Raw genomic sequence first — 22973 nt, 5'->3', positions numbered from 1 at the left:
CTGACCAACAAAACAGGTTCAGAGGCATGGAAGAATCACACAGACTGTCTTTGCTGAGCACATAACTTCTTCCTTGCTGCATTTAAAATAATTTAGTTGACACAAATTCAGAAAGATTTTAGAAATAAAATCCAGTATTTATATAAAATAAAGCCAGTATGTATCTATATTCAGTGGCAGAATTAGTTTTAAAGAATTTTTCAAGGGCAGTATGTTCTTTTAAATTATCTTTTTAAATGTATGAATGCCCAATTTCCTCCCATCAAGTCACTTCTATCCTTGCATTGTCATAGCAGTAATCCTTAAAAGCCCAGTATTTTATCCTTGTTTTTTAAAAAAGAAATACAGCTGTTCTACTTGCTTTACTGATTCTATCTCCATCCTTTTTTTTTCTGTATAATTTACCATATTCATAACAGGACTTTCTGAAGTTTTTAGCAACCAAGAAAGGTATCCTCTGGGTTTCAGATAAGTAAAACATATCCTTGTGCCTTGTTGTGCCAGGAAATTGAGATGATAGTTATTTTAAGATATTATCAGGAGGAAGACTAGGTTTGCTAATTACATATGAGCTCAATCTCTGCTATTTTTTAAGATGACAGAGCATACCTTGGAGATACTGTGGGTTCGGTTCCAGGCCACTTCAATAAAATGAGTTGTAATTTTTTAGCTGGCCGAGGGCCTTGCCTTCATTTTGTAAAAAATGCGACATCTGTGGAGCTCAATAAAGTGAAGTCTAATAAAATGGATATGCCTGTATAGTTAAAAAACAATTGCCTGTCTGTTCAATGGCTTGTGAGATGATCTGGCTTATTCCTATGAGTAAAGTGTTTTACTACCAGTAACTGCTTGGCATCATTTGCAGACTTGAAGATTTCACAGTGCCCTCTTTCCTTGAGACCATTTCTAAACAGGTGAAATTCGCACAATTCACAAGATTTCTTTACCTAGACAAGTGTTCTTTCAATCTTGCTCCTTATTACTTTCTCTGAAATTGATTTCTATCTAGGCAAAACTTTCCCCAATTCTCAGGTGGTCTTGATTCTTTTTAATATGCTTGGATTTGAAAACTAGTCCAAAGCTTTATAAAGTTTATTAGGACCAGAGTGGTATGTTTGTTGAAGAACAGCTTCATTGGGGAATGTTTGTGCCATAAGAGACTCTGTGATAAGAGGCCCCTTGGGGAGATGCCATGTGGTGGGAGAAGCAGGGCAGGCAGAAGAAACCCTTCATGTTTACCGAGGCATAACTTTGAGTGTGCTCAGCATGGCTTTGTATAACTAGGAAAGAAATAGAAGTTATTAATAATATAGTGTTCTTTCTGATCAAAAATATTTCAATAGATTGAGGGCCAACGGGGTGGGGGAGGAATGTAGGTTTTAGAGTATAAAATTCTGGTTCTGAATCCTGACTGCACCACTTGATAACCTTGTGAACCATAGCAAGTTTTCCTTCTGAGGCTGCATTTTTTAAATCTATGAAATGGAAATTATGATGTCTTTAACATGGGTTACTGTAAAATGGCATGACATGTAAAACAGAGTGCCTATCACTATTTTGGCTAAGTGTTATGATGGTCAGGTTTTAATAATAACTTCAGCACACAGAAGCTACAATCAAAATGAAAAAATAATATTTTTGTATTCAGAATACAGAAAGGAGGTCTAGTCTCCCCTGGACTTCCCTTAGGCAAATATAAAAGAACCCCAGTGTTGATGGCATTGCCTCTGGATGTGAACAGAAGTAGAGAGTGCCTAGGAAGTGTGCAGCCATTGACATTAGGCTGCTGTGACATTATTCTGCATGCATATATTTTTTCAAGTGATTTTTGTCTCATTGTTTCTGGTTTGACAGTATTTTTCATCAGTCATGTGGCTTTGCTCTTTTAAAGGAATACAAAACTCTAGCTTTAGACAAGGATTTAGCTTGAAGGCATTGCAATAGAGGCTGAAGCAGAGCCTGACAGCAACATCTCTGCAAGTGGACAGTAATAAAAAGAGCTAATATCACTAAGTTCTTATTTTACTTGTTGGAAAATAAGCTTGGCTGCAGGTGACAGAGACACATTATTATAAAGCTTAAACAAGACAGAAATACTTTGCTCTCTAAAGGAAAAGTCTTGTTTGGTTGGCTTTGTGATATTGTTATGGTGGCTCCATTATAGCATTGTTCTGGGCACCTTTTCTTTAGTTGCTCCACCATCTGGAGAGTCTAGCTTTTAATCCAAGATGGCTTACCCCTATGTTTTCATCCCAGCCTCTGGAAAGGAAGAAAGGTTCAAGAGAAAGGGAACCCTTCCCCGTTAGGGACATGACCTAGAGGTTGCCTAAATCATTTCTGATTACATTACATTGGCCAGCATTTAGTCTCACTGCAAAATCTCACTGCAGGGTCACTAAGAAATATAGTTTTTATTCTGAGTGATGATAAGCCTAGTTAGACATTCCACTTATAGAGAAGGAGAGAACAGATATTGGGAGACACATACCAGAATTGTCTAGTCCACAATTTCTATGTGTCAAGCTGTGCTTAACATTTTACTTAATGCTCACAACAAGCATATGAGGTTGCAGCTATTATGATTTTCTCTTACAGGGGGAGTATTTTGAGACAGAGAGGTTATGTTTCCTTAAATCTGGAGACACAGAGAGGTTAAGTAATTTTCTTAAAGGAAATATATGGTAAGAAGAGGATTTGAACCCAGGGCCTCTGACTTCAGAGCCCTATGCTCTGGGCCACTAGTATATAGTCCTCACTTGTTCATTCTCTCTCTTGAGATTTGATGTGTACTCTTCTAGGTAAGATTGGGGATTGTTTAAAGACATCAAGAAATCAAAGATACTTTTTGAATTGTTATTTGTGGCCTCCTCTTCCAGGCAACTAATTGCTTCCATTCTAAAATTCCTATCTTATTTGGTGCAAAATAGTGTTCAGTACAATTGGGACTAGATGGTAACAAAGGAAAAAGAATGCCACACAAATGTGACAGGAATTTTAATGAAAGCAATTCCTGATTTGAAAGGAATGTATCTATGCAAAGATAAAGCAAGCAGTCTTTGTAATGCATTGAACATTTTTGATGATAGAATAGAAAAAATGAATTCAATATATCACCAGAAATATAGAAATGAAGAGATTCTATCATTCTACTATAGTTGAGATAGTTCATATTTTCAATATTTAAGATTTCAATTAAATATAGGTCATCAATTCACATGTTAATATAAACGTATCTGTGTAGCAACAAGGAAGTGTAAAGAATAAACTGATATTTTAAAATGCAAGAGCATCCTGAGCTTATCTCAAATGAAGAATTGGTGTTACCTGGAATTAAATGTCTTCAGTAGCTTTTTTCTTTTTCTTTTTCTTTGTAGTTTTCATCAGTTTTTAACAGTTGATTTTTGGACCACATTTATTTCTACTACACTTCTTTGTCCATCTCCCATGCTCTTTGCTTCTCTTCAGACAAGAAAAAATAGGGAAAATAGTTAGAGTTTTGATATTTGCAAGAATCAAAATAGTTTTGCTTAATGAACAAAGGTATATAAATGAGGTTAAGGGAGATAAAAAACGTTCTGGAAATTCTTATCAAGTAATTGAGAACATCTTGAAGTTTTATCAGGCTTGTATTACCTTTTCGAAGTGTTTGATCTTTGTTTAAGCCAATTTTAATTTGACTTTATTCCTAGTGATCCAACATTTTATATTTTTAATCTTCTTATTCTCTTTTTAATAATTATGGCTTCATATTGTAAAGGCCTCTATAATTTACAAAGCACACTACCATGCTTTATTGTCTCTGGCCCTAACAAACACCCTCAAAGGAAGATAGGAAGGAAATTATTATTGTCATTTTGAAGTTGAAATAGCTGAGACCCAGAGAGGTTAAGGTGAATGCTTAGTGATACCCAGTAAGCAGCATGACTGAGTTTCCTTCCCCCACCCCTTTCTCCTCTGTTACTTGCTAGCTTTTACTTATGCTTTCTTTTATTAATTCAATTAAATGCTATCTATTATGTTCCAGCCACTGCTTATGTGCTGTAAAATTTGAAACTGAACAATACAGTTATAGTATTGCCCTCATGGAGATTACAGAGGAGTTGGTGAGACAATTAAACCAGTTAAAAACAGCCAAGTAAAGGTATAATTTAGAATTATGGTATGTGCTGTGAAGAAAAAGAACACAATTCTGTGAGTGAGAATAAGATGGGAATCTGCTATAGATTTGGTGATTAGAGAAAACCTCACTGGGGAAAGAGCAATAAAGCTGAAGTAAAAAGGATATATAGGTGCCAGCCAGATAAAGGACTATGCTATATGTTTATCAGTCAGGATAGTCTAAATGATGCTGCAGTAACAGCCTCAAATTCTTTGTGGCTTGAAAGAATGAAAGTTTACTTCTCTCTCATGCTACATGTCCATAACAGGATGGCTGGGCACTCTATTTCATGGCATCCTCACACCAGGACCCAGACTCACAGAGCAGACAGTATTTAGGACATTGTCATTTTCCATGCCAAGAAGAGGGTATGTGGAATACCAAGCATTCACTTTTTATAGCTTTTACCTGGAAGGAATCCCATGCCACATTTCATGGATTAATACCAGTCACATGACCATATCTAATGCCAATTATATGGCCACATCTAATGTCAAGAGAACAGGTATGTGAAGTCCAACTTGCTCCAGTTTCCTAGCCTCCCTTGCAGCTAGTGGTGGTAATGTGACACTGTCTGGTCAAGGAAACCTAAGGGGAAGTCTGATGGGAGCATTTCTGAGTCAATTTTTGCTTTTCTATTAAGAGACAGGTTCAAGTGATACCTCTTCCTCCTTATTCCTGCCTTAAAGTGGATGCTATGCTGTAACTCCCTGGATATTTTGCTTAAGAATGATAAACCATACCTTGAAGATAGGGGACTATCCAGATGAAAAGAATCCTAATGACCTGATTTTGTAGCTGAACTAATGCAACCAACTGCTCTTTCTGGATTTCTTGTTATGTGGGAAGAAATATGAAACAAATTTTCTAAGCCTGTTACTTGGATCTAGAAACATTTCTAGCTTATGTGTATGAGAGATGAACAGCCAAGAAACACCTTCCTCAGATAGTTCCTAGGACTGGGACAGCAATTCAGGAACCAAATAAAGTCCATCTTGCTTTGTTAGTTCTGGCTAGTAAAGCAGAGGAAAGAGACATCTCATATCCTATTGCTCTCTTCTAGCTCCCTGTACTTCCCGTTCTCCTTGGTACTAATTCTCCAGTTGCACACTTTCATTTCCTAGTTGCAATTGACCGCTTTTATCCTCTTCTTGAGTGTCTGAAATGACTGTATCTACTTCATGTGAATTATCATATACATGATTGAATTAGGTCAACTTCTAAGAGATATTTGAAAAAAATCAGCGAGCTGCTTCATATTTTGTGTCAGCCTATGGAATTCTTCCCACACATAGTTTCCAGGATATGTGGCACAATTAGCACCAATTGACTTAGGAATTCCCCAGCTAGTGTGTTTGTACCTTTAAGTTATTGCTTCCCTGTGGCTTGATTTACACAGAGCCCCAAATCTTTTCAGGCTCTAGATTGTGAACTAGGTGAAACCTGATTGCTGAATAAAGTCTTGTCAGTAAAACACAAAGAAAGTTGGAGTATAAATGTTTGTCTTTATGACCATAAATTCTCCAAGAGTTCTCACTCTAAGTGGCTAAACTTCAGGCACCTGATTATAGAATTTTCTCCCAAAGGAGAATTTGCCTCTGGGAAACCTTACAACACCCCATTTTCTTGGTTTAGTACTCCCCCCAACCCAGCATACTCTGAGAGTACTGCTGCCTAGGATTGCTAGCTTTGTTCTACTCATTTTGATCACTTTGTTTATCATGGTTGCACGAATTATTATAGATTTTGAATAGGCAATGTTTTATTTCTCCTGTGCCCTGAAGTATTCAAATGTCTGTTATGCTTCTCCAAATAATATAGTTGTGGTCTTAAAATGAGAACCCATTCTGTTCTTTTAAAGCTGGTAGCTTTTACAAGTTTTCAAAAGTAAATCATGTGGATTTACTTTTCTTACACTTAATTTCATAAACCAGTTGCTCATGGAAAAAGGACATAAGGGTACTTTATAAACTCTAAGTCAGGGATTAAGAAAGCCTGTGTTGTAGGTGGTTATCAGTTTTGTTTAGATAGGAGAAAAGTGAGGGCTTAAGAGTGCTCTGTATGGCTGCCCGTTGCAACATATGAATCATCTTGTATTATTTGTCCTTTTTTGACTAATATGAAGGATAATGGAACTCCTTACTAGATGTCCTCTTTGACTTATTTTCCTCTTTGAATAGAAGAATGCCTAGTACACAATAGGCACCTAATAAATGTTCATTGGATGAATGAATGAGACAATTAAAGGTTTTGGAAACCTTACGCTTCACTTTTATAATTCCTCATTTATGAAACTCTCATTAGGTTAGGAATTAAAAGACCTGGTTTCTGGTTTTATATCCTGCCTCCAGTCTTTAACATGAGACTCATAATTCATCACAATTTAGTTTTAAGGTCCTAAAGAGATAACAAATAGTTTTAAACATTTAATTACCTTATAATTTCACACAGAATTGGGTCCTGAGCAGTATATACAAGAAACTGAAGTCATTGTTCCTGCCTTTGGGGAGATGCTAGTCTCGTTGGGTATAACAAAGCACAGTTCCACAAATATAAAAGGAGATGGAATGAGATGTGTGGGATGAATCTGGGATTTTTTTTCTAGAACATACAAGTATTATGTTGAAGAAGGGATTGGATATGGATAGCATAAAGGAATGGCATGTCTGTGAAGCATTTAAGTGGAATAAATCTGTCTTATAGATTAATGTTTATCAAATTTGGCAATATATAGAATAAATAGGGAAGCTTTAAAAAATATCATTGCGTAGGCCACATCCCAGACCAGTTATATGAGAGTGGGGGTAAGGCTCAGGAATTGGTATAATTTTAAAAAGTCTTCCGAGGTGACTCCACTGCCTAGCCAAATTTGAGAACAGATATTCCAAAGCTGTGCTTCTGAAACTTTAATCACTTGGAGATTTTGTGAAATGCAGAATCTGATCTAGTAGTTATGAGGTGGAGCCTGAGATTCTGCATTTCTAACAAGCCCCCAGATGATACTGACACTCCCAGAACAAGAACCACACTTTGAATAGTTATTTTCTAAACTATATATAAATACACATGTCAGGTAGTAAAAGGAAGGACATGGCAACAGCATTTATTTAGTACCTATGTGCCAGAAATCATGTTGGCAACTTTACCTATATTATGTCATTTAATCTTAAAAACAGAAAATAATATAATAAGAATATTATTACCCCCATTTTAGAAATGGAGAGCCTCAGGTTGAGTGGGTAAATCATTGTCTAAGGTTGGACAGCTAATTCATGATGGAACCTGGATTCACACATTGGTATGTCTCACAACAAAGGCTATAGGTCATGGGAAATCTTTGAAAACCCTCAAATGGTAAGAAGAAGCTTTTAGATCTGAAATGACAGGCAGTGTTTTTGTAGCAAACTCTTCATCGGATTATCTAAGGAAATATCCCATGTTGTCAAGTTTGATTTCATACTCTTGTTTCAGGTAGTATATCTAGGCAAGTAAAGAACATGATATTGTGCATGCCTCTAGGCTGGGTTGTTCTCAAATGTTATGGTGTCAAAGATCTTGGAGAAGTTAGAGTTGAATGTGAATAAATACTAACAGCAAAATAGTAGTGCTCGTGAAGGATGTCAAAATTAAAATGTAAAACACAAACATGTTTTTCAACTACTGATGTCAAAAAATTGTTGATGCTGGAGGAATAAATTGTGTTTTCTGAAAGTGTTTGACTCTGGCTCCTAGGTTCTTTTAAATGGTTTTCCAAATGAAAATATCCCTTAAATAAAGATAGCTCAGCTCTTCTACTTGTTTGTTAAGTGAATTTTTCCCCCTCTCCTTCCAGGAAGCTGAAAAACGAACTCTTAGAAGCAAAACGTAGAAGTGGGAAGACTCAACAAGAGACCAGCAGAGTCTGTGTTCACTGTCAGAGAAACCTGGGTTTAATATTTGACCGGGGAAACCCATGTCAGGCCTGCTCACTGAGAGTCTGCAGCGAGTGTCGGGTCTCGGGCCTTGATGGCAGCTGGAAGTGCACCGTCTGTGCCAAAATCGCGTGAGTTTCTTGATTTTGCTTAGAAAGCCAGATTTGATGACTGAAGGGATGGAGTGGGGAAAGCAAGAAGGGAAAAGAGTATTTAAAATTTACGGATAGAATGTGGGATTAAAAGTATAGCCCAATCACAGGCTCAGCAAGGCCTTGGCTGGACTCTGGGGTGTGTGTGTGTGTGTGTGTGTGTGAGAGAGAGAGAGAGAGAGAGAACGAGAGAGAGAGGAATAGAGAAACAGAGACAGATACTGAGTCAGAGAGAACAGCATTTTTATTTTTTACACTATAATGTATAGTAAAATTAGAAGCCTGACAGAATGAGGTCTCTTTCTGCATTTGAAAACAACGGAGGATCTTTTAGAGCCCCACTTGGCTCTATATGGCTTCTCAGAAGGTAAAGATAATTACTCCGAGGCACTGAGACATTTACGGTAACTGGTAAGATAAATATGAAATATTCAGGCTACTCTGCCCACATCAGCTGAGGGACAAAACTGGAGTAACTCTTGAATTTTTGCCAACCTAGGTGTTGAGAAAGGGCGAAGGGAGAGAACCTTTTCATGTACCTCTGTGTTTAGCCTATTGGAGTACAGTGGTCATAGGTTTCACTATTCTAACCTGAGTGCAAGTCAAGAATCATTGTTTTCTAAGTTCAGTTAAACTGGAGTCTAAGCCTGATGTGTTCTCTACTACTGGATCCTACCAAACTCCATCCTTTTGAGACGTCTCTCCTGGATCAACTGGTATATTTTCTCCCTCCCAAAGTCCCCTCATCTCTTTTCTGGGAGGTGCCTAATATCTCATCTCAAGGCAACTTTGTGTTGATCTATTTCCTGTGGCTGAGGTGTGAGGGGGGGGGGGGTGCAGAAATCATTTCAGGTTGGTTTAGTTTGTTTAAGTTTATCTTTTCCTCTCAGTAACACATTCGCTTACACGTATTAATAGGTTAAGTTAGGAGGCAAGTAAATAGTTAAGTAGTAAGAGTGAGTCACTTTCCATTTCCCACTTCTCTGAATAAGGGCTAGCATGTTCTATTGAGGATTCTTATATTCAGTGATTGCATTATTTAATCTATGTTATTTTTCCTGTACTTTGTCATAAAGGTGATCTTGAATTGAGCAATTCATGCTATATTTCTAACTCTGGATTGAGATAAGCATTTCTGAAGAAATGAACCATTTAAGTTATTTTATTACTTTCTTTGGACACATTAATATACTTAAGTAACCATCTTTAATACTTTGTCCCACATAAATAAATTCCTTTTAGTACTTCCTTCCCCTAATTAGCAAACATCCTTTACATATCTGGGGGAGTAAACACTGATTTCAGAATCATTGACATATGGGTTGCAACATAGCCTTTGTCAACGTTTTGTATTCTTTTTCTAATCTGAGTTTGGTCATCTGCAAATCAGGATGCACAAATAATACTGGATATCTTCTTATTTTTCCCATGAACTCAAAGTATTTACTTTGGATATTTCTCTATATACCTGTATAGAAAAAGTATCATTAATGCACTTTTCTTTCTACTTAAAAGTAATATGATATATCTGTGACTCAAGTAAGTAACGCAAAAGTCACTGTTTTAGACCCTGGACACTCCATAGAAAGTTTGTCTCAGTGTGAAGTAATGGGTTTCCCCAATTCTGATTTCCTTAATTTAGCACATCAGAGTTGAAAATAAAGGCTCTTACTACAATATAGTCAAATAATAAATGACAGAGAAAATAATAAATAAATTGGCAGACTGTCCTCAATTTTAATCTTGCTTCCATACAATTTTTCAGGAGTGTTGGTGCCTCTCAGTTTTTGGTAACCACAAGACAACAAATCAAATTAACAAGAAGCAAAGAAGTAGTCATAGGAAAACGTGGAGAGTAGTATACTTGTTTTTTTTTATTTTTATGGATACATATGCACATGGTCTTTTTTTTTTTTTTTTTTTTTTTTTTTACTAGAGTTAACTCACATACACAAAAGGGCACAAGTAAATGAACAAGTTTCTCCTTTTCAGCATTACTGATATTTTGGGAGATATGATTCTTTGCTGGGGAGAGAGGGAATGTCCTGTGCACTATAGGATGGTTAGCAGCATCCCTGGCCTCTCCCTGGTAGATTCCAGTAGCACCCTTCCCCCTTTCCAGTTGTGACAATGAAAAATTCCTCCAGACATATCCCCTGAGGAGCAAAAGTTGCCCCTGGTTGAGAAGCACTGATGTACAGCTTGGTGAATTATCACAATATCTGTGTCACTATCCCTCAAGTGAAGAAATAAAACATCCCTAACACCCCAGAAGCCTTTCTCATTCCTCCTCCCAATCACTGCTCCCTTCTTAGTCCCCAACTATAATCACTATCCTGCTAACACCATAGATTATATTTGATTTTTTTTATACAACTGCTCCTCGACTTATGATAGGGCTACATCTGGATAAACCTATTGGAAGTTGAAAATATCAGAAGTTGAAAATGAATGTAATACACCTAACCTACCGAACATTATAGCTTAGTCTAGCCTACCTTAAACGTGCTCAGAACACTTACATTAGCTTACAGTTGGGCAAAATCATCTAACACAAAGCCCATTTTATAATATAGTGTTTAATATTTCATGTAATTTATTACATGTATGTCCTTTGCACCACTGTAAAGTTGAAAAATCACAAGTAAAAACATTGTAAGTGGAGGACTGTCTGTACTTGATATAAATCAAATTATACACTGTGTATGTGTGTATAACTTATTTTGGTTAACATTATATTTGTGAGACTAATACATTTTTGCTGTATACAACAGTCTATTCATTTTCCCTGTTTTATGTTATGATATTACATTTTATAAATATATAAGCATTTATATACCATTCTATCATTAATGGATATTGGGATGTTTTCAGTTTTCACCTCTTACAAATAATGTTATTTTATTTTTGTGTGCATGTGTCTTAGTGAGCATGTGTATGTATTTCTATTGGATCTATACATAGGAATAAAATTCCTGGGTCATAGAATATGCATATGTTCAGTTTCAGTAAATGATGCAAAACAGTTTTCCAAAGAGGTTGTGCCACTTTACCCTCTTATTATCAATGCATGAGAGTCATAGTTACTTTACATTTTTACCATCACTGTGTGTTTTTTATGTTTTGCAATTTTGCTGAGATTGGAGTGGATTTAATTTGCATTTTCTTTATTACTAATGAAAATGAGAACAGTGTATTGAACACCCTTTTTGTGAAGAGCTAGTTCAAGTCTCTTTCTTATTTTTTCTCTTGGGTTTTCTGTTTTTTACTGACTGATTGGAAGGAATTAGTCATATATACTGCATACAAGCTTCTTCTCCCACCTTTTGACTTGTTTTTTCATTTGCTTAATTGTGCCATTTGATGAGCAGAAATCTCTAATTTTCAGTAACTCAATTTGTTCATCTGTTCTTGTATAATTAGTGGAATTTATTCTGTATCTTGATAAAGAAAACTTTCCCTAACTCCTACATTATGAAAATATTCTCCTACGTAATCTTCTGTAATTATCATTTTACCTTTTACTTTTAGACTTACAGTGTACATGGAATTAATTTTTGTGAGCTATATTTAGGGATTGTCACATTTTAATGTGGGTATTCACTTGACCCAACATTAATTGAAAAGGCCATCATTTATTCACTGCTCTATAGTGTAATTTTAAAAAATCAAGTGTCATTCCTGACCATTCCATTATGTTTCTAACATCGTGCCAATGCCACATTATTTTAATTATTTTAGCTTTATAATAAAATTTTATATCCAGTAGACCTGCCACTTTATTTTTATTCAAAATGCCCCAGCTATTTTTGGCCCTTGGCGTTTTCATATGTCTTACAATCACCTTAACAATTTCCACAAACAAATATTCCTGGCATTTTTATCAGGATTGCATTAGATCAATAGATAATTTCACAGGAGAACTGACATCTTTCAATATTTAGTCTCAATCCACAAACACTACGTACCACTCCATTTATTTAAGTCTTCTTTAATTTCTCTCAATAGTATTTTATAGTTTTCTAGTACAAGACTTACACATTATTAGATTTATATCAAGTATTTAATTTTTATTATAGATAGTGTCCTTTTTAAATTTTTATTTTCTAATTGTTTGTTTTTGATATGCAATTGTAGAAATGTAATTGACTTGGGTAGTTTGACCTTGTATACAGTAATCTTGTTAAATCCACTTATTAATTATAACAGTTTGAGAAACTTTTCAGATTTTCTTTATACACAATCATGTCATCTATGAAATGTTTTGTTTCTTTTCTAACACACGTATTTTTATTTTTATTGCCACATTGCATATTTGTTTTCAATATTATTGAATTCTGCCTTGTTCTTTATTCCTTTCTTTCCTTTTACCATTTTTGGATTTAATTTATTTTTCATTGTCAATTAAAAAAAAATTTTTTTTAATCCTCACCTGAGGATATTTTTCCCCCATTGCTTTTCAGAGAGAGTGGAAGGAAGAGAGAGAGAGAGGAAAAAAAACATTGATTTAAGAGAGGCACATTGATTGGTTGCCTCCCACACATGCCTTTACTGGGCCAGGGAGGGAGCCTGCAACCGAGGTATGTGCCCTTGGCCGGAATCGAGCCCGGGACCCTTCTGAGGGCCAGTGCTCTAAACACTGAGCCAAAACAGCTAGGACTCATTATCATTTTTTTATACAGGTGCTTAGGTACTTAGTTTTTCAGCTTTTGTTCTTTTCTGAAATATGTATTTAAGGGTTGAATTACCTTATTTTCACTGTTTGGCTGCATGTCACACATTTTTATATAAATTTTTAGATGCATTTAATTCTTTAATTCTATTTTCTAATTTCTATTGTGATCTTTTTCTTTGAACATGAGTTATTGACAATTGTCTTCCTTAATTTCTGATTTCATGGGGAATTTCTGTATCTGTTTTTGATATTGAATTCCAGCTTAATTCTACTGTAGTAAGAGAGAATATTTTGTATAATTTCAGTCTTTGAAATTCTGCCCTGCAAATGGTTGATTTTGTTAAATGTTTCTTATATCCTTGAAAGAAAATGCATTCTGCAGTTGTTGATTTGAGTGTTCTAGATGCATCTGTTAAATGTTTGTTAATATTGTTGTCTAAATCTTCTAAATCTTTACCGATATTTTATTTACATATTCTATCTGCTATTAGGAGAGATATATACTAACATTTCTCAATAATTATTGTTGATTTTTTATTTATCCTTTTAATTCTGATATTTGTTTTATATATGTTGAAGGTATAGTCTTGAGTGCTTAAATATTCAGGATTGTGAGTTTTTATGGGTGTACAGAAACCTTCATAATTATGACAAGTATCTCCTTAACTCTAGTTTTGATTTTTTTCCTTAAAGTTTACTTTGCTTTAATTAGTATGGCTACAACAGTTTTCTTTTGGTATGTATATACTTGGTAAATCCTCTGTTACACTTTTACTTTTAACCTTTTTGTTTCTTTATATTTAAGGTGTGTCTCTTATAAGCAGTATATAATTGTGTGTGTGTATTTTAAATCCTGTCAAACAATTGTCATTTAATTAGAATATATATTCCATTTATAGTAATAAAATTACTCACATATTTTACTTAAAGTCTACCTCTTACATACTCACTTTCTCTTTTTCCATCTAGTCTGTTTTTTCTCTACTTATTTCCCTTCATTTAGATTGTCTAAGTAATTTTTAATTTTTCTCCTCTATTATTTATATATTTTTATCACTCATCTAATGATTACTCTAGAGATTACAATATATATTCTTGATTTATTAAAATATAATATAAATTAGTACTGTTTGCACTTCCAAGACAATACCAAGACTTTAAAATCCTTTAACTTCCTTTACTCCCCTCCTAGTGCTATTTTTTATATTTTAAATATATGTATATTTTTCTATAACTGTACACACATATAGACATATGTATTTATTTGTACACATACACTTTGCTTTAGATTATTCAGGCAATTAGAATACTATAGATTGGGTGGCTTAAAATCAACAGAAATTTATTTCTCTTAGTTCTGGAGACAGAAGTCCAAGATCAAGGTTCTGGAAGATTTGTTGTCTGGTGAGGGCCTGCTTTTTGGATCATAGATAGCTAGCTGTCTTCTTGTGTCCTCACATAGTGGAAGGGACAAAGAAGCTCTCTAGGGTCTCCTTTATAAGGGTAGCAATCACTTCCCAAAGGCTCAACCTCCAAACACCATCAGATTGTGTATTACATTTCAACATATGAATTATGTGAGGGATACAAACATTCAGTCTATAACATAGTTAATCCCACAAGATATTATTGTTATTTTATAGTCAATATTCACTTAAATTTACTACATAGTTACCCTTTCCATTGCTTCCTACTTTTTATTACTACATCTCTATCTTTCTATCTGAGATAATTTTTCTTTTATCTAAAGTATAGCCTTTAGTATTTCCTTCAGTGTAGTTCTGCTAGTTATGAATGTTCTCAATTTTTCTTTTTCTTAGTGTGGCTTTATTTCACTTTTAATTTCAAACATGTATTTGCCAATTATTGAACTCTAGGTTAGAAGTTATTAACTTTTAGTAATTTGAAGTTGTTCATTCTATTGGCTTCTGGTTTCCAATGTTTCTGTTAAGAAATAAGATGTCAATATGCATATTGTTATTCCTTTGAAGATAGTGATACTTTTCTTTAGCTACTTTTAATATTTTCCTCTTTCCTGTCAGATTTTCAACAATTACTGTAGCATGGCTGGGTCTGATTTTCATTGTATTTATCTTGGGTTTTCTAGAGTGTCTTAAATCTGCACCTATTGATGTCTTTTGCCATATTTGAAAATTTCTCAGATAATATCTTATCATGTATTGCTTTCCCCCATCTTCTCTTTCCTCTACTCCAAGTCCTCTAAATAAGTATCTTAGTTATATTCAACATCTTTTATGTAGCTCTTATGCTCCTTTCCATAGTTCCTATTCTTTTAATTTCTGAATTTATTTCATATTTTGTTCTAATTTGTCTTTCAATTCAATAATCTTTTCTTTGGCCATGTCTAATCTGCTGTTAAAGCCATCCTTTTATTTCATAAATTCAGTTGTGTTTTTCAATTTTAGAATTTTCATTTTGCTTTTGCTGTTTTTTAACTCTCTGCTAACCTAGCTCTTATTTCTTGAAGAAATTATTTGTAATTATATTAATGTCTATGAATTATAGCTCCATTATTAAGTCCCCTATGAGACTGATTCTATTGTTTGTTGTCTCTCTTGGTTTTGGTCATATACTGTGTTGTAATAAACCTGATAATTTTTATTGGTAAACAAATTCAAATATTGTACAATTGAAGAATTGTAAAGCATAGTGAGATTCTTTGTAACAATATGTATCAATTGAGAATATACATTTTTCTTCTAGTAGGGAAATAGGATAAGGCCACTAGATACTCAACATTACCTTTATCAAATCAAGGATTGAGCTAATTTCAAAACTGGATCATCAGCCCCTGTGAAAGCTGATCTATTTTTGGATCACTTACTCCTAGGTAATAATCCTCCAAGGTCTTAAAATATACCTGTTAGGTATTAGCAGTAATTGATTTTATATTTTATAGTTGGTGGAAATAAAAATTATGAGAGGTTAAAATGTGTGGTAGTAGAATTGGCATAAATAAGTTTCTTCATTTGTTTCTCCACCTGGCTCTTTTCCTATCAGACTCTGCCAAGGTGAAGTTTGCTATTTCAGGGCAATGAAAAAGGGAACAGAATTTTAACAAATGACTGACCTTCCAATTGCAGAATCTGAGAACTTAAAAAAGAAATTTCTCAACAACATTTTTCAAATTCTTATACAATATTATTTTATTTGATACCTAGTATTTAATCATTTCCATTTTTATTCCATTACAGTTAACCTTTTTTTTTCTGCATCCTGGACCCTTATTTGCTCAGACAACAGTAACTTAAACTATGACTCATGAGCATTTCAATTAATCAGTAGTTGCCTCAAGCTTCTGTATGGGGAGGAGAATTTTGTCTTTAACTTCTAAATGCCACTTGCAATTACTGAAGCATACTTTTCAATATGAGACCCAAGGGGCTTATGTATTCACACAATGTTAATTGAAAGTTTTGCCATCAACTCATCCGCTAGTCAGTATGGATGGTAACTGCAGGTCTAATTCACACAAATTTTCCCCTAAATATTGTCAGATCCACATCAGTTTATATTGAGAAATAAACTTTTAATGTGTTAAGTCAATGAAATTTAGAGCTTGGTTGTTACAGAATTAGCCTACCTTAACTAATACAGGGGTGGAAAAAGTAGATTTGTGGTTGTAATACAAATAAATAATATAACAATTAATAATAATACAAGAATAAACTCTGTTTCACGTACTTTCAACTGTAAACTTACTTTTGCCCTCTCCTGTATAACCACTTCCTGTGTTTTTTTCCTTTAATACTTATATGCTATATAGTTCATTTATCTTGTTTTGTTTATTATCTTTCTTCTTCCACTAGAATGTAAGTTTTGTCTATAATGTTCACTGGTGTAATTCTAGTGCCTAAAATAATGCCTATAGTAAGTACTCAATGAATATTTATTAAATGATTAAATGGATGGGTGAATAAGTAAATTAGTTAATGTTCAAATTAAGAGGTGGTAGGTTTTACTTAAAGCATTTTAGGCTTAAGCAAGTTATGGAACAAGTGTGGTTTTTTACTGTCAGGTTCATGGGGTTAAAAAGCACACCTATGAGCCATGCCAAAAAAATTTTTGCTCCGAACAGTGTAAATTTCCAGCTATCACAGAAAGATATAACTAAAAGACAAGTTGTCTGCAGGGTGTAAGAATAAATTATACCAAATTGAAAGTTCTTTGTGTTCATTAGGAAATGTTAATATATTAATCTAAAACATCTGAATCACATGTACTTCTTTTTTTTTTTAGTCAAACAATAACTTAATAAACCCAAACATCCACCTACCTAATTGATTCATCCATCTACCCTCAATCCATCCCTTTTGCAACATTTATTGATGACCTGTTGGTATGCTAGGGGATAAGGATAGAAAGATGTATAGAAAATGGACTACCTTCAGTGTTTTCACAATCCAAGGAGGAAAGTGAGTTTATTACATTATTGTCTCATCAGTAGAGTAAATTATCTTCATGTATTAAAATGTCCTAAAGAAGAAACAGAGCTTTCAGTGTATGACTCTTATACCTCTGTGACAACAACAACTTATAGTTATACCTTTCTGTAACAGCTGGAAATGAGTATTTAATTTGACATATCAAAATCCCTCTTCATTTTTAAAGCTGAAAACAGAGCCCATTACTTCTCCAATATTCCAGCTAATAATCTGTGTGATCTCAGAGACTTAATCTGTCAGTATTGGAGGTCTTTTGTTTGCTATTCATGGAGTAGTTTTTGAAAGGAAGTGTGAATGATATTTTATTGGCAGCAAACACCCTTTGTTTGTTGTGAGAGACTGCTGCAGTGTCACTGGGCTGTCTCCATGTTTAATAGACCATAAAATTGAAATTTCCACCCTGTTCTCTAAGAGATGAGATGAGTCAGAAAGTGATTCATTCTCTAATCAGTCAGAAGCACAACCTTTATTGCCGTTTACCTTGGATTGGGTAAAAGTAAGGAGATTTTATTGCTGTGTCACTGAAAAGATTAGAGCAAGGATTGATGGAGGGAAGTTAGTTGTTGCAATGGGCTGAGCAGCCATTGACATTTTCTCCAACCCCTTCTGATTCTAACAAGGTGGTTGCTGTAGGTCCAGTTTTAAAGCTAATTCGATAGAAACAGAGTGAAAGGGAACCTGACACAGCCAGTTTGTTCAATTTGCTGTATTAATGAGACCTACAAAATTCCACATGATTATGTTAGCTGAGGTAGTTGCCATTCAACACAAAGACAGTCATAATGATCATTTTTCCTAATTAGAACCCCAGTTGAACTCAGAAAGACCTTGAAGATGAAAGCTACATGACAAGGAACCAAAAAAATAAAACACTTCTGGTACGGTATTCATGAATTGATCTTATATTCATGCCATGTTGTGAGCTTTCATGCTGCTCTATGTCCTTCTGAGAGTCTCTTTTTAAAGGAGGAGGAAATTGATGTTGTTTTTGATGAATTGGTAATGATTACTGAAATAGATGAAATATAGCTGAAATACATGAAATATAACAAATAGATGAAATATGAATCTGTCAGTAAACTTGAAAGAAGATAGTACCAATGGTTGGGACATACACAGAGAGGTGCAGGAGCGAATATATAGTTCTTTATTATGAAAATAATAAAGACATCTGGAAAGTGGTCTTGTAGAATCAAATTTCTGAGTTTCCAAGGTCCCATTTTCCTTCAACTCCCCAAGGAAGAAGAGTATCTGTGGCTTCAGTAGAGCTAGAATCAAAGCCAGTGTCCAGAAATTTTGCTCTATGTTGGAGCAATGTCCAGTCCACCATCAGGCTACCTTAGTTTGCATTTCCAGTCGCAGTCCATCAGTCCATTTTATGTGGGGTTCACAGGGCCACATGGCTATGGAGGAAATGCTGGTGAATGCAAGAGAGCCAAGAGAGTGAACTCCTTTGTTTAGGGGATTATGTATCCCCAAATTTTCACAGGGTTGCACTGGCCCCACCTCTTCTAGCCAACAATTTCTTTTCCCAGGTTTGATTGACAAGTATATTCCCTAGTCATCCTGACTCACTGCACATGCGTTTATCTCCCCTTGTTGGACCCCTTCCCCCAGTGACCTGGAGGGAATGGCCCTGTGGTTCCCTGGGGAGTGTGAAATTGCAGCTTCCTAGTGAATCTGCCCACATGGTAATGCCTATAATGTATGGCTTTCTGTTTGCTCTTTTCCTATTATTAATAATGAACTAATTACAATGTTATCAGTCTGACACTTACGTGTAAGCCTTGATGTTGTTAGGAGCTGAACTGGCACTCAGATGTAGGCGATGGTGTTCTCCTGTTGGACATAATCTCAGAACACAAGCATCTCACAAGATCATTCTGCGCCCATGATGAAGTGAGACAAACTAAGAACGCTTCTTAATATTGTCTAAACTACAACATACCTAAATCCCCCTTTCTTGCCTAATGTGAATGACATGCTACTTTCTTACCAATTATAGCTTTAGCCTTGTTCTAGTCATCCCTCCTTCTAGATAAAACTTATTAAGATGCCAATCATGTCATTGTCCCTGCTTCCTGACATCACTTAATCTAGAGCGGATTCCTGTTTCTTTGAACTGTCCCAAAATTACTTAACATAAACCCAAATCCTATATTATATCTTTTCAAATATCCTCTTCCTGAGATGCCCCATGGTTCTCATGGCATGTGATTTTCTTCATTGCAATGAACAAAGATTTCAACTTGTTGAACCAGAGGTGGCTTCCTGGTGATCTTTGGTCTGAAAGGTATTGACAGTTGCCACATAACCATTTCAAAATAATCCCCACTTTAGCAATTTTTTATAATCTAGCTACAGGGGCAAAATATCCCACATTGACCCAGAGATTTAGGGCATGATAAGGAGCTGTTTTGAGTGTTATTATTTTTTATTATTTATTATAAATAACAATAAACATGTTATTTTTAACCACTTGTTAATTACGTACAAGAGCCCTCCCCCCTTTTAGAATGTTTTGTTCACTTTGGCATGGCATCTTAATACCTACATAGACTAGATTTTTTAATGTGAAAATATCATACATATAAGACACTCATCAGTGTATGAATGGTTTAAACAATAATAAAAAAAAATACTTGTGTATTTACCACACAGTTTAAGAAAGAGAATATTCTTGTTTGGCATTTTTATTCCTTTGCTTTACTTTATGGTTTTACTGCACTTGGATGTGTCCCTAAGTAATATATTTTCTAGCTTTTTCATTTTTGAGTGCAATAGAAATGGAAATCATACTGTATGTATTCTTTCTAATTTTCTTAGCTCAACATATTTTTGTGAAATCTATCCATGTTTATGTTAAAATGATTACATTCATTTTCACTATGGTATCATCTTATAATGTATTGATTTTCATGTTGATGGACCTTTATTTTGTTTCAGTGGGATTTTTCAAACTGTGGGTCATGAACAATTAGTAGGTTTTTCATTTTTAAAAAATGAAGTACATTAGAAAATGTCAGTATACATATACATATATATGTGTGTATAAGTGTAATAATAAATGTAGTACAAAGGGTGGGGCAAAATAGGTTACAGTTGTTCATATGGAAAATAATACAACAATTAATTAATAATATTACAAAAATAAACTCTGTTTCATATACTCACAACTGTAAACCTTTTTCTCCCAACCTGTATATACACATATAAATGTAAATTCATGTAAAAACATATGTAAATATATGTCTCTGTGTGTTTATTTTCTGAATTGTGATATAAAATGTGTTTCTTACTGTGACCTCTGCCAAAAATATTTGAGAAGACACCTGTAGAGAGTGCACCTACGAATGAAATTGCAGAGCAAAGGGTATTTCCCCCCTATAAATCTAAGGAGAACTTAACTTGACATTATATTTAAATAAGCTTCCAAGTGAGAGCTTGAAGTCCCAGGACTTTAATGTTAAAGAAAATTATCACCTAGAAAATTTTGAATACTCAGTAATCATTAATCACAAATAATGAGTGTAACTCACTTAATTTTAGTAAAACTCATTTTTCAGAGTATGACCTAGAGAAAACACAATATCTATCCCAAGCCTTGTATTTTTTCAAATGTCAGATTGCTGTGGCAGAGAATTTAAATTTTACATTGGACGTCATGCTTATTTTCTTTCCTCTTTCACCCCTCCTTTATTTCTATACTCTACCCCTAACACACACACAAACACTATTACAGCCTATTATATGAAATGTTGCACATTGTTCCTTGGCTTCTGTAGTTTTTCCCCATTACTCATAGCCTTGATATAGCTGACAAGTATAAATTCTCATCTGAGAATTTTATCAGATGTAAAGTGTATGGGCTTTCACTCTAAATTCTGTTTCTGCCATAATACCTTTATAGCTTTGGGCAGATTCACGTGAGCTTTGATTTCCTCATCTGCAAATTGAGAATAATAATAGCTACCTATGGCATATAGTGAGGATTAGATATATCATATATAAATTGCCTAGCACTTTACTTCATACATGGTATACACTCACTAGGTATTTGTTTCTCATTTTTCTATTAAGCCATTCATCTACTTCCTTGACCTGAGAAGATGGTAAAGGCATAATTTCAATAGATTGTTCTGATGTCATAGAGCTCTGAAGTGACAAATGACTCAGGTGCATATCTGAGTTGAGCAAATAAAGGATTATAGCTAGTTCTTACAATAGCAAAAGGTAATGACTAACAATTCTGGGAAGATCTTATCTGTGTCAGTGTTGGCAGCTCTGGGTGTATATGGTAAAGATAATATGGAGACCCATTTCCTGGGGCATGTAGACTGAATATGTCCTCTCCCCCCCCCCCATCACATGTGAAATTGCTCTCAGTGTGCTATCCACCTCACTTCATATCCCAAGAACATACAAAAAAAAAGAAAAAAGAGATTTTGGCATGCCACCATACGGGTTTTTTCAACCACTGGTCTATATTATTCCTCTTGTTCTTTTTTCTTTTTGTGTAAATTCTTTTTGCTATTACAGAGGTTGGCAATTAAAAAAAAATGCCAGAGAGGAAATATTTTAGACTTTGTGGCCATGTGTCCTGTGCGATACACTCAGCTTTGCAGTTGTAGCAGAAAAACAGCCAGAGAAAATACAGAAAAAAAGAGCATTGCTATGTTCAAATAAAACTATTTAGGAACAATGAATTTTGAATATAATTCATATAATTTTCACGTCATGGAAAGTTCTTTTGATTTTCCCCCAACCATTTAAAAGCTTAAACAAACATCCCTATCTTGTATGCCATACAAAACAGGTAGTTGAGTGAATTTGGTCCACAGGCCACAGTTTTCCTACCTCTGTCTTTTTGCTTTACTGAATTTTCCAGTTATCTTCTTACAATCTATGCAAGTCATTTCCCAAACTGAATATTAAAATATGTGTATTTCTGTGTTTTATTAGTGTATTAGTTTTCTATTGCAACCATAATAAATTGCCACAGTTTAGCAGCTTAAAACAACATAAATATATTATCTCACAATTATATAGCTCATAAGTCTGAGTTGACTCGGTTTGATTCTCTCCTCAAGATTCACAAGGTTGAAATCAAGGTATGGGTTGGCTGAGCTCCTATCAGGAAACTCTGGGAAAATCCCACTTTCAAGTTCATTTTGGTGGGCAGAATTTGATTCTTCGTGGTTGTAGGAATGAGGCTCCCATTTCCTCATTGGCTGTTAACTAAGAGCCATCCTTAGCTCCTAGAGCCTTCCCTCTGTGGCCCTTCATGTGGATCTCTATATCTCAGAGTCCTTTCAACATGTCAAATCTTTTTCACATTTGAAATCTCTCTGACTTATTCTACAGCATCTCAGCATCCGAATTCCTCTTCTTCCTGTTTTTAAGGGCTTAGGGATTACTTTGGGGCCACCCAGATAATATTAGAAACTTTAATTTCATCAGCAAAGTTTAATCATAGTAGTAGCTAGATTAGCATTTGGTTGAATAACTAAGGGATAGGAACCTTGAGGAGATACTTTTAGAATTTAGAATAACACAATTACCACCTAGATTTTCAACATAAATAATGATATGTAAGTCGATAGAGCATCT

The 22973-nt window shown here is 34.6% G+C and overlaps 1 protein-coding gene across 1 annotated transcript in view; it reads left to right on the top strand.

Moving 5' to 3' along the window:
- Nucleotides 1-22973, top strand: part of SYTL5 (synaptotagmin like 5) — a 98133-nt gene that overhangs the window by 10285 nt on the left and 64875 nt on the right. Inside the window, exon 2 of the mRNA XM_081125737.1 lies at nt 7992-8201. Coding sequence (XP_080981863.1) covers nt 7992-8201 — 210 coding nt within the window. The remainder of the gene's footprint in view (nt 1-7991; nt 8202-22973) is intronic.

Source organism: Miniopterus schreibersii (genome assembly GCF_964146895.1).
Source record: "Miniopterus schreibersii genome assembly, chromosome: X".
In the NCBI taxonomy this organism is placed as follows: Eukaryota; Metazoa; Chordata; class Mammalia; order Chiroptera; family Miniopteridae; genus Miniopterus; species Miniopterus schreibersii.
Note: the sequence above shows the minus strand (reverse complement) of the source record. Positions and strands in the feature narration are given on the sequence as shown.